General features: G+C 46.7%; 1 protein-coding gene and 1 long non-coding RNA gene across 2 annotated transcripts in view; one reads left to right on the plus strand and one right to left on the minus strand.

Moving 5' to 3' along the window:
• Positions 1-12403, minus strand: part of LOC144506965 (uncharacterized) — a 521793-nt gene that overhangs the window by 308232 nt on the left and 201158 nt on the right. The window lies entirely within an intron of this gene.
• Positions 1-12403, plus strand: part of ttc9 (tetratricopeptide repeat domain 9) — a 94573-nt gene that overhangs the window by 74621 nt on the left and 7549 nt on the right. The window contains exon 2 of the mRNA XM_078233418.1: positions 6217-6399. Within this exon, the coding sequence (XP_078089544.1) occupies positions 6217-6399 (183 nt within the window). The remainder of the gene's footprint in view (positions 1-6216; positions 6400-12403) is intronic.

The following is a 12403-nucleotide window of genomic DNA, read 5'->3' on the forward strand; positions in this document are numbered from 1 at the left end:
AGTCCACCAACGCCTCTACAATCCTTCTAATGTCCCCACACCGCGCAGTCCTTAATTGCGCTTTTGCAGAGGGCCGCACAGGCCTAGACTGATACTGGTAATCTGGCACATTGCAAATCTCTCAATTGATTTCCACGCATGTGTAAACAAGTGTGAGTGCATGTTGGCAGGAGACAATGAGTGGGATTTTCCAGCCACATTCACCCCGAAACTGGAAAATCCCGCCCAAGGTCAACAGATCTTTCCATGATCCGCACCTCGGCCGCTATGATTCCTGTGGCGGGCGGAATGGGACAATTTGCCTCAATGTGTTCTATGAAGCATCAGTCATAGAGGCCTACAGCATGGAAACAGGCCTTTCGGCTCAACTTGTCCATGCCACCCTTTGTTTCAAACCACTAAACTAGTCCCAATTGCCTGCATTTGGCCTGTATCCCTCTATAGCCATCTTACCCATGTAACTGGGGCAGCGCGGTGGCACAGTGGTTAGCACTGCTGCCTCACAGCGCCAGGGATCCAGGTTCAATTCCGGCCTCAGGTCACGATCTGTGTGGAGTTTGCACATTCTCCCCATATCTGCGTGGGTTTCCTCCAGGTGCTCCAATTTCCTCCCACACTCCAAAGATGTGCAGGTTAGGTGGATTGGCCATGCTAAATTGCCCCTTGGTGTCCCAAGATGTGTAGGTTAGGGGGATTAGTTGGATAAATACGTGGGCTTAGATACATGGGATAGGGGCTGGGTGGGATTGTTGCCGGTGCAGGCTCGATGGGCCAAATGGCTGCCCTCTGCACTGTAGGGATTCTATGAACTGTCTAAATGCTTTTTAAAAGACAAAGTTGTACCCGCCTCTACTACTACCTCTGGCAGCTCGTTCCAGACACTCACCACCCTCTGTGTGAAAGAATTGCCTCTCTGGACACTCTCGTATAGAACAGTACAGCACAGAACAGGCCCTTCGGCCCATGATGTTGTATCTCTCACCTTAAAATGTCGGCCCACTTGCTATGTAAATCTGGCAGGGAAGTTTACAGAGTAAACCCGTGTATTGCTCCTGAAGATTGTACAGTCCAACGTTTTGCAGAGCAGGGTTCGAGATATAAATGATTTACTCCATTCCTAAGTCCCGATTCTTCAAATAGTTGCTTCAGCTTAAGTTAGACCTGGCTCTGCTGGCCTTATTTATGGAAACCAATACACCATGCATGAGATTCTATACCCAGGGATGTTGCGGGGGCGGGGGGGGGGGGGGGGGGTGGCAGGGGTTATCTTGCAGGAAAGGTTGGACAGACTGCGCCTGAATCCTTCAGAGTTTATACAGTATGGTTCTCTGGCAGTGAGTGAAGGATCAGTCATCCATCTCTGACACTTAATCAGAATTTAACAGCATAACTGTACTGACTATCACACCACTGCCAGCTCTCTGAAGCAGTTGAACCCATCACTTCTGTCCTTTTCATATCTTTTTACATTTTCCTTTTTGCAATATTTATCCATAGGCACATGGAGCACACCAGAATGATAGGGTGTGGGATAGCTTGATCTTGGTTTCGGACAAAGCTCGGCACAACATCGAGGGCCGAAGGGCCTGTACTGCGCTGTACTGTTCTATGTTCTCTTTTAGCTAGCGTGGATTCTGATTCTAGCATTGTTTCTGATGTGGTCCTACACGTTCTAACACCATTCTAAAGATAAAAGAAAATCTCTTAAGTTCTGCCCTCATCCTTTTGGCAGTCATATGGGTGGCACAGGGATTAGCGCTGCTGTCTCACAGCTCCAGAGGCCTGGGTTCGATTCCCAGCTTGGGTCACTGTCTGTGTGGAGTTTGCACATTCTCCCCGTGTCTGCGTGGGTTTCCTTCGGGTGCTCCGGTTTCCTCCCACAGTCCAAAGATGTGCGGGTTAGGTTGATTGGCCATGCTAAATTACCCTTTAGTGTCAGGGAACATGTAGGATAGAGGGATTAGCGGGGTAAATTTGTGGGGATAGCGCCTGGGGTGGGATTGTGGTTGGTGCAGACTCGATGGGCCGAATGGCCTCCTTCGGCACTGTAGGGATTCTATGATTCTATGATATCAGGTTCACATGAATGATTCCAGGAATAAAGGACTGTAACTATGAGGAAAGATTAGAGAGATTGGGTCTGTTTTCCTTGGAGAAAAGGGTAGCACAGTGGTTAATACTGCTATCTCACAGCGCCAGGGACCCGGGTTCGATTCTGGCCCCGGGTCACTGTTTGTGTGGAGTTTGCACGTTCTCCCCGTGTCTGCGTGGGTTTCCTGCAGATGCTGTGGTTTCCTCTCACACTCCAAAGATGTGCTGGTTAGGAGGATTGGCCATGCTAAATTACCCCTTAGTGCCCAAAGATGTGAAGGTTAGGTGGGTTAGCCATGGCAAATGTGCAGGGTTACAGGGATATGGTGAAGGGGAGGGCATGGGTGGGTAGCTTTTTTGGAGAGTCAGTGCAGACCCGATGGGTAGAATGGCCTCTTTCTGCACAGTAATGATTCTATGGTTTGAAAAGAAGGCTGAGAAGAGACTTGATAGAGATATTCAAGATTCCAAGTGCCTTACGAGCCTGGTTGAGTTCTTTGAAAATGTGACCAAGCACATTGACGAAGGAAGAGCGGTGGATGTGGTCTATATGGACTTCAGCAAAGCGTTCGATAAGGTCCCCCATGCAAGACTTCTTGAGAAAGTGAGAGGGCATGGGATCCAAGGGGCTGTTGCCTTGTGGATCCAGAACTGGCTTGCCTGCAGAAGGCAGAGAGTGGCTGTGGAGGGGTCTTTCTCTGCATGGAGGTCAGTGACCAGTGGAGTGCCCCAGGGATCTGTTCTGGGACCCTTGCTGTTTGTCATTTTCATAAATGACCTGGATGAGGAAGTGGAGGGATGGGTTGGTAAGTTTGCTGACGACACCAAGGTAGGTGGTGTTGTGGATAGTTTGGAGGGATGTCAGAAGTTGCAGCGAGACATAGATAGAATGCAAGACTGGGCGGAGAAGTGGCAGATGGACTTCAACCCGGATAAGTGTGTAGTGATCCATTTTGGCAGATCCAATGGGATGAAGCAGCAGTATAAAATGAAGGGTACCATTCTTAGCAGTGTAGAGGATCAGAAGGACCTTGGGGTCCGGGTCCATAGGACTCTTAAATCGGCCTCGCAGGTGGAGGATGCGGTCAAGAAGGCGTATGGCGTACTGGCCTTCATTAATCGAGGGATTGAGTTTAGGAGTCGGGAGATAATGCTGCAGCTTTATAGGACCCTGGTTAGACCCCACTTGGAGTACTGCGCGCAGTTCTGGTCACCTCATTACAGGAAAGATGTTGAAGCCATTGAAAGGGTGCAGAGGAGATTTACAAGGATGTTGCCTGGATTGGGGGGCATGCCTTATGAGGATAGGTTGAGGGAGCTTGGTCTCTTCTCCCTGGAGAGACGAAGGATGAGAGGTGACCTGATAGAGGTTTACAAGATGTTGAGGGGTCTGGATAGGGTGGACTCTCAGAGGCTATTTCCAAGGGCTGAAATGGTTGCTACGAGGGGACACAGGTTTAAGGTGCTGGGGGGTAGGTACAGGGGGGATGTCAGGGGTAAGTTTTTCACTCAGAGGGTGGTGGGTGAGTGGAATCGGCTGACGTCGGTGGTGGTGGAGGCAAACTCGTTGGGGTCTTTTAAGAGACTTCTGGATGAGTACATGGGATTTAATGGGATTGAGGGCTATAGATAGGCCTAGAGGTGGGGATGTGATCGGCGCAACTTGTGGGCCGAAGGGCCTGTTTGTGCTGTGGCTTTCTATGTTCTATGTTCTATGTTCTATGTATGGACAGTGTAAACAGTGAGAAACTCTTCCTTCTCAAGAGAGCGTCAAGAATTAGAGCATCAAGAAGGGGAAGCATCCTCTCAGCATTGTTTTCTCTATTTAAATAATACTCTTGTAATAAATCCTCAGAGGCAGAAGTCCTTTCACCAAATTCCCCTTATTTACAAGTCTGACAACAGCATACAGAGTGCTTTTAGTTAGCAGCCTACACTCGGAGTCCCAGAGGAACTGACACGCCTGGTTAAGTACAAAGCAAGAGGCTCCCTGATTGGCCCTTAATCAGGGAGCTCATATTCTAACAGGACAACCTCAATTGCCTGATTAAAGTCATTACAACTCTGTGCTTTTGTTTTCCCTTCCAAAATAAGCATATCACTTTGCAAACTGTTTGTATCCCTCTCGTAACTTGCCTTTGCACCTACTTTTATGTTGTCTACAAATCTGACTACAGTACATTCATTTCCTTCCTCACAAGTCATTAATATATATTGTAAACAGTTGCAGTCCCACACTGATCCCTGTGGACGTCCACTCGTTAGCACTGCTGCCTCACAACACCGGGTTCAATTCCAGCCTCGGGTGACTGTCTGTGTGGAGTTTGCACATTCTCCCCGTGGGTTTCCTCCGGGTGCTCCGGTTTCCTCCCACACTCTAAAGGTGTGTAGGTTAGAGGGATTGGTAAACGCACAAGGTTACGGGAATGGGGCAGGGGAGAAGGCCTGGGTAAGATACTCTGTCAGAGAGTCAATGCAGACTTGATGGGCCGAATGGCCTCCTTCTGCACTGTAGGGATTCTATAATTCTATGAGAGGTCGCCAACCTGAAAAAGAACCCCTTATCCCCATTCACTGTTTCTTGCACATTAGCCGGTTCTCTATCCATAAATTGCCTATATAGAAGTCTTTATCCTTATACACATGGCATCAAGCTATGCAGACCTATCTGTTTGGCCACATTATGAATCATTCATCAACCTCCCATAGATGCTTTCACTGTGTAAGGTTGGCAACCCCTCTCGGCCACACTGAATACTGCAGCAGACATTTTCCTTAATTTCCTGTGTCTGTAACAAGAACAACTTGCATTTATATGGTGCCTCATTGAGGAAGGCCTGCCCTCAGGAGCTGCTGACCACATCTAATTGGCCAAATATGGCGAGTACCATTTGACTTGTAATTTTTTTTTTTAATTCTTCCGCTGTAAATGCTGTGCCAGTGTCTGACGCTAAGATCACTGGGATGCCACAGATAGCAAAAATCTGCCTCAACTTGTCAATGGTGGCTGTGTCCATTGTAATCTCCATTAATTGGACATCCAATCATGTTAGCTATTATGAATTAAGGGGAGGCAATTGTCCAGTGGTATTGTCGCTGGACTGGTAACCCAGGTTCTGGGTTCGAATCCCACCACGGCAGATCATGGAATTTGAATTCAATTAAAAAACAAATCTACAATTAAAAAACTGGACCATTGTTGTAAAAACCATCTGATTCACTAATGTGCTCTGGGAAGGAAATCTGCCGTCCTTACCTGGTCTGGCCTACATGTGACTCCAGATCCACAGCAATGTGGTTGACTCTTAACCTCTCTCTGAAAAGGCTGAACGAGCCACTCAGTTCAAAGGCAACTAGGGATGGGCAATAAATGCTGGCCCAGACAGCGACGCCCACGTCTCATGACTGCATGAATAAAAATTGGAGACTAATTGTAAAACTCCAGCACAAGAGATGCAGCCTTTGGGCTTATTGGTTAGTGCAGAACCGTAAACTTTAAAAAAATTAATTCACAGGACATGGACGTTGCTGGCTGACCAGCATTTATTGCCCATCGCTAGTTACCCTTGTTTTGAGGGCAGTTGGTGTGGCTCTGGGGTCACACGTAGACCAGACCAGGTAAGGATGGCAGATTTTTTTACCTAAAGGGCATTAGTGAGCCAGATGTGTTTTTATGACATTATTAAGTAGATACTTAATTCCAGATAATTTGTATTGAATTCAAATTCTGCCATTTGCCATGGCGGGATTCGAACCCCGATCCCCAGAATATTAGCTCAGAATTTAGATTTCCTCCCACAGTCGAAGATATATGGGTTAGGTGGATTGGCTATGCTAGATTACCCATTAGTGTCAGGGGGACTAGTTAGGGTAAATGCATGGGGTTGTGAGGATAGGGCTGGGTGGGATTGTGTTCGGTGCAGACTCGATGGGCCAAATGGCTTCCTTCTGTACTGTAGGGGTTCTATAATAGTCTAGTGATTAGGCCATCGCCTCCCCAGCCAAAATCACCGTAGACACAACTTCTTGTTTGAGATTCATTTTTGTGTCAGTGATCCAGTATGTTATTAAAAAATTCTAACAACTGATTCCTTGTGGTTCTTTTTCCTTCATCTTTCTCAACAGCTTGCTTACTACAAGCAGAACTAGTGAATTATGAACGAGTGAAGGAATATTGTCTCAAAGTCCTCAAAAAGGAAGGAGATAATTTCAAAGCCCTGTATCGCTCTGGTGTGGCTTATTACCATCTTGGGGATTACGATAAAGCTTTACATTACCTGAAGGAGGCGAGGAACCGAGAGCCAGCAGGTGAGCAGTTTTCCTCTTTACTCTGTGCAAAGGCGAGTGTTGGTTCGTGTGGAATCAGGCTCGCCAACTGTGATTAAATGTATTCCTGGAACTTTGATCAGATGACTTGCTCCCATGTTCCAGCCATAGGGTGGCACAGTGGTTAGCTGCCTCACAACATCAGGGACCAGGGTTCAATTCTGGCCTTGGGTGGATTGACTGTCTGTGCAGACTTTGCACATTCTCCCCATGTCAGCGTGGATTAAAGTTGAAAGTTAAAGTTTATTTATTAGTCACAAGTAGGCTTATATTAACACTGCAATGATGTTACTGTGAAAAATCTCCTAGTCGCCACACTCCGGTGCCTATTCGGGGACACTGAAGGAGAATTTAGCCAGTACACCTCACCTGCACATCTTTGGACTGTGGGAAGAAACCGGGGCACCCGGAGGAAACCCACGCAGACGACACTGGGAGAACGTGCAGACTCCACACAGACAGTGACCCAAGCCGGGAATCGAACCCGGGTCCCTCGCACTGAGAGGCAGCAGTGCTAACCATTGTGCCATCATGCTGCCCGATTTCCTCCGGGTCTTCCAGTTTCCGCCCACACTCCAAAGATGTGCGGGCTATGTGGATTGGGTGGGATTATGGGGATAGAGTGAGGGGAGAGAGTCAGTGCAGACTCGATGGGCTGACTGGCCTCCTTCTGCACTGTACGGATTCTATGAACACGTCCGTCCTTGTGACACGCTGCCTCCCTACACCAATTGGAAAGCAGAAAGACTTATTACCCAATTGGATAAATGGAATTGTCACCCAAATAACCCCCAACCCCAATCATTTTCATTATTTATATATCTGCTGAAGGGAAATGTTCACGGAAAATTGAAGAATTTAAAAAAAAGATCCAGATGATTTTTCTCCAGGGTCGCGGTGTCCTGGAGACTATTTTTCAATTCACAGTGACTCCAGGCCTATCCTAGAGGTTTGGCAGCCCTAGTGCGGACATATGCTCAGTTAAGCATTTTCTTCATTTTACAGTGGCACAGTGGTTAGCACTGCTGCCTCACAGTGCCAGGAACCCGGGTTCAATTCCTGGCTTGGATCACTGTCTGTGCGGAGTCTGCACGTTCTCCCCATATCTGCGTGGGTTTCCTCCGGGAGCTCCAGCTTCCTCCCACAGAACAAAGATGTGCAGGTTAGGTGCATTGGCCATGCTAAATTGCCCCTTAGTGTCCCGGGATGCATTGGTTAGAGGGATTAGCGGGATAAATATGTGGGATCACAGGGATAAGGCCTGGGTGGGATTGTTGCTGGTGCAAACTCGATGGGCTGAATGGCCTCCTTCTGCACTGTAGGGATTTTATGATTAGGAAATTGGCATAAAAGCACAGGGTTATTAACCCACTTTTTCTTTCAAAAAGAGCAAAATATTCACCCTCACATTTAATTTGTACCTCACATTTGAAATGCCATATTTCGTATGGGCAGGAGGTCTGAATATAGAATCCTGCTTGCTGCTGAAGGACTTACCCTCTGTATAATACTGTGTTATCTAATGCACAGTGTAAGCCCAGGTCAGTGCACCATCCAACTATCTAAAGGCCGACCCTCAGTAGAAAGAATCTTTTTTTCACATTTGTAGTCACTGCTAAATGCAACTGCGGCATTCTTTCTGTATCTCTGTCTCGGAAAAATAACTCAATTGTCAAGGGAAGCTTCCTTCTTACTCAAAAGTATCGGTTGACAAAGTATGGATAAAGACAAAGAGGCAAATGAAAGGTGCCATCTGCTTACTGCTTTGCAATATTGTACTTACAGAGGGGAAATAGAATCTGCACATGAAGGATGTAGAATACTAATATTCAGTCTGGGGTCCCCAGATACTGGAGTACATTGTATTTTTGTCCCTCTCATCAGGTTTCTGTACATGTACTTAAAGTTTATTTATTAGTGTCACAAGTAGGCTTATATTAACACTGCAATGACATTACTGTGAAAATTCCCGCATCGCCACACTCTGACGCCTGTTCAGATACACGAAGGGAGAATTTAGCATGGCCAATGCACCTAGCCAGCATGTTGTTCAGACTGGAAGGAAACTAGAGCACCTGGAGAAAACCCACAGGGAGAATGTGCAGACTCTGCACAGACAGTGACCCAAGCTGGGAATCGAACCCAGGTTCCTGATGCTGCGAGACAGCAGTGTTAACCACTGTGCCACCATGCTTTACTTGTCGACTTATTCAGAGGTTATTTCTGTTAGATTGATAGAATCCCGACAGTGCAGAAGGAGGTTATTCGGCCCATCGAGCCTGCACCGACAACAATCCCACCCAAGCCTTATCTCCGTAAGCCCACATATTTACCCTGCTAATCCCCCTGATGTCAAGAGACAATTTAGTATCACCAGTCAATCTAACCTGCACATCTTTGGAGTGTGGGAGGAAAGCGGAGCACCCGGAGGAAACCCATGCAGGCATGGGGAGAACGCGCAAACTCCACACAGACAGTCACCCAAGGCCGAGATCAAACCTAGGTCTGTGGAACTGTGAGGCAGCAGTGCTAACCACTGTGCCACCGGTTGCTGAGTATTGTGTCAAAGCAGCCACATTTTCTACATTGGTGACGCTGATTTCCTTTGGATTGCTGGCATTGTCTTTAAAAATACAAGTAGGCATTCTCTTGGACTCTTTCAGCATTTCCAGGAGATCCTTTAAACGTTTTTAAAAATGACTAACCTCAGGGAGGCAAAGACTGCAAAAAGACCTGTGGAAAGCAATGTTTACGAATTTGGGAAAAATCCATGTGAGCGAAATGGTTTCAATGCATCCTGAGCTGTGACTGCCCCTCGTTTATCGGGATTGTGAAGTTGCAGGAATAAAGAGGAAAGAGGAAGTGAAATTAAGCCACGCCGATGAGCCCAGATTACAGAATGTAGGAGAGAATGCATCACTGATTTGATTTGATTAGATTTATTATTGTCACATGTATTGGAATACAGTGAAAAGTATTGTTTCCTGCGTGCTATACAGATGAAACATACCGTTCACAGAGTACATAGGGAGAGGAGAGGGTGCACAATGTAGCGTTACAGTCATAGCTAGGGTATAGAGAAAAATCAACTTAATATATGGTAGGTCCATTCAAACATCTGGTGGCAGCAGGGAAGAAGCTGTTCTTGAGTCGGTTGGTACGTGACTTTTGTACCTTTTTCCTGATGGGAATGGCCTTTAATTATTTCCTTCATTCTCCTTTGCAGACCTCTGCAGTGTTTTCCACATGAGATGCCTTGACATGCAGGTGTATGGGCGGCAAAGTGGTTAGCACTGCTGCCTCACAGCGCCAGGGACCCGGGTTCGATTCCCCGCTTGGGTCACTGTCTGTGCGGAGTCTGCATGTTCTCCCCATTCCTGCAATGGTTTCCGCCGGGTGCTCTAGTTTCCTCCAAGAGACGTGCTGGTTAGGTGCATTGGCCGTGCTAAATTCTCCCTCAATGTACCCAGACAAACGCCTGGGTGTGGCGACTAGGGGATTTTCACAGAAACTTCATTGCAGTGTTAATGTAATTGTGACACTAATAAATAAGCTTGAAACTTTAATGTAGGGGAGGTTCAATTGTCCTGGTGCAGCAGCAGTAAGTTTAAGCCCTGCGCTGTTTTGCAGTTAGGCTCTGATGCTGTTTGGAGCTGAAGCATCACTTTTCCTTTCCACATCCTTTTGCATAAATCACTGTGAAATATCAGCTGTAGTCCACAGGGCGTTTGGAGATCCGTTTCCTTTGGGTCAACCTGGATACTTGAAGGAAAGTACCTGCATGAGCAGGGGGCTGATTTTGTCAGATATTTAAACTGCATCTTTCTGCTCATGCTGTGATTGCTATTCAATCTTCGATAAATAAGACATGAGGAAGGATCAGCACCAGCGCTGCGGCATGTGAGAGAATGCTGAAATGCATTTTTGCTCTTAAAATGATATTTTGCATTTTGTATCTTCGACACAAACCTGCACCTTCAGCGGCTTTTATTTTTGACCATGCTTGTGGGAAGAGGTAGTGGAGAAAAAAACTTGTATCTTGCACAATCTCAGCATATTCTAAATCTGGTCATCAATTAAATAATTTGGAAGTGTAGTGGTAGTGTGCAATGGTTTAATTAATCTGTGTTAGTCTGTTCCCTGATCTGTGTTCACCGTACAAAACTATTTAGGCCTGTGGGTGGAGGTAGTGAGCTTAAGTGACTGACATCAGAAAGAAAGTTCTGGAAGACTGACCTGGATTCTGGCTGAGAGAGATGTGCAAAGAAATCTTTTAAGTGCTGAGATATTTTAAAGTACTGCAAATAAAACTGATATAAATGTAGAACTTATGTCATCTCAGCATTGTTGTTCCTCTCCCCACCCCTAGATTCAGGGCAGACTTTCATCTGTTCCCTTGGCGAGGTTTTCCCTGGAACAAGTCACTAACCTGTTAGCAGAGGCTTACAGCTTGAGGGGCGCCACTCCACATCGAGCATGGCTGACCAGGAGTCTCTCCCACTCTTACCAACTGCCACTGGAAGGATTTTGCAGGTTGATACTCAACCTGTTTGACTGCGTTATGAATGCACCTTCCATGTCCATCAAGTCCTGGGGTGGGAATTGAACCCAGAGCTTCTGGCTCAGGGGTAGGGATGCTATCCACTGTGCCATAAGATCTCCTCAACTCTGAACTCCTCTGAGATGAATCAGATTTATAAGAAATACAACAAACCGGCAAACACATCACTGTAGTCACTGTTATAAAACTAGAAAACCCTTGAATCTCGTCTCCCATTTGCCATTGTATTTTGCCACAACCACACAAACGTAAGTGTGTGAGGGAATTAAGGAGAAAGGCACCGTGGTAAATTTTCCAGTCCTGCCCACCGCGGGAATCGCCATGTGCAGAATGGAAAATTTGAATGGACCATCCACAGGTCCATTGATCACGGGCGGGAATATTTGGTCCCGGGGCAGAGGTGTGACTGGAAAATCCGGCCCACTGTTCCACAAGTAACACATAGACACACAGCCCAATCCCCTATTTGATCAAACTCAGAGTTAATATGTAACTGATTGAGAATTTAGTGAAGTCAACATGACAATTCTGCACATGGCGATGGGGCGGGATTCTCTGGCCGTTCGTGCCAGTGGGATTTCCCCATCTCGCTGCAGTGACCAGAGATTTGGCTGAGCGCCAAATTTTCCATTCTCTCTGGCAATGGTGGTGGGGAAATTCATAAAACGCTATCATAAAACAAAATTCTTCTGCACGTGTCTTAACTCGCACTGGGTCCTGTTTGCCTATTATCCTATGCTCGCTGACCTACATTAGCTCCCAGTCAAAAGGCATTATGATTTTAAAATTCCCATCCTTGTTTTTGAATCCCTCCATTGTTTCGCCCCTCTGGAATCTCCCCCAGCCCTATAACCATTGATATATAGGTGCTCCTCAAATCCTGACCTCTTTTGCATTCCCAATTTTAATTGGTTCATGATTTGTGGCTGCATCTTTAGTTACCCAGACACTAGGGTTTGGAATTCCCTCCCAACACCCTCCCTATCACTCTACCTCACTTTATCTCTTTAAGCCATTCCTTTAAACCTACCTCTCAGAAGAAGAAGAAGAATCCCTACAGTACAGAAGGAGGCTATTCGGCAAATCAAGCCTGCACCGACAATAATCCCACCCTAGCCCCGTAACCCCACATATTTACCCTGCTAATCCCCCCAAAACTAGGGTCAATTTAGCATGGCCAATCAACCTAACCTGCGCATCTTTGGACTGTGGGAGGAAACCCACGCAGACACGGGAAGAATGTGCAGACTCCGCACAGGCAGTCGCCCAAGCCAGGAATCGAGCCTGGATCCCTGGCGCTGTGATGCAGCAATGCTAACCACTGTGCCGCCCTAAAATTTCACTAATTGCCAAGGTGGGATTTGAACCCACGTCCCCAGATCATTACCCTGGGTCTTTGGATTGCTAGTCCAGCGACAATACCAC

Source organism: Mustelus asterias, chromosome 18, assembly GCF_964213995.1.
Source record: "Mustelus asterias chromosome 18, sMusAst1.hap1.1, whole genome shotgun sequence".
Classification (NCBI taxonomy): Eukaryota; Metazoa; Chordata; class Chondrichthyes; order Carcharhiniformes; family Triakidae; genus Mustelus; species Mustelus asterias.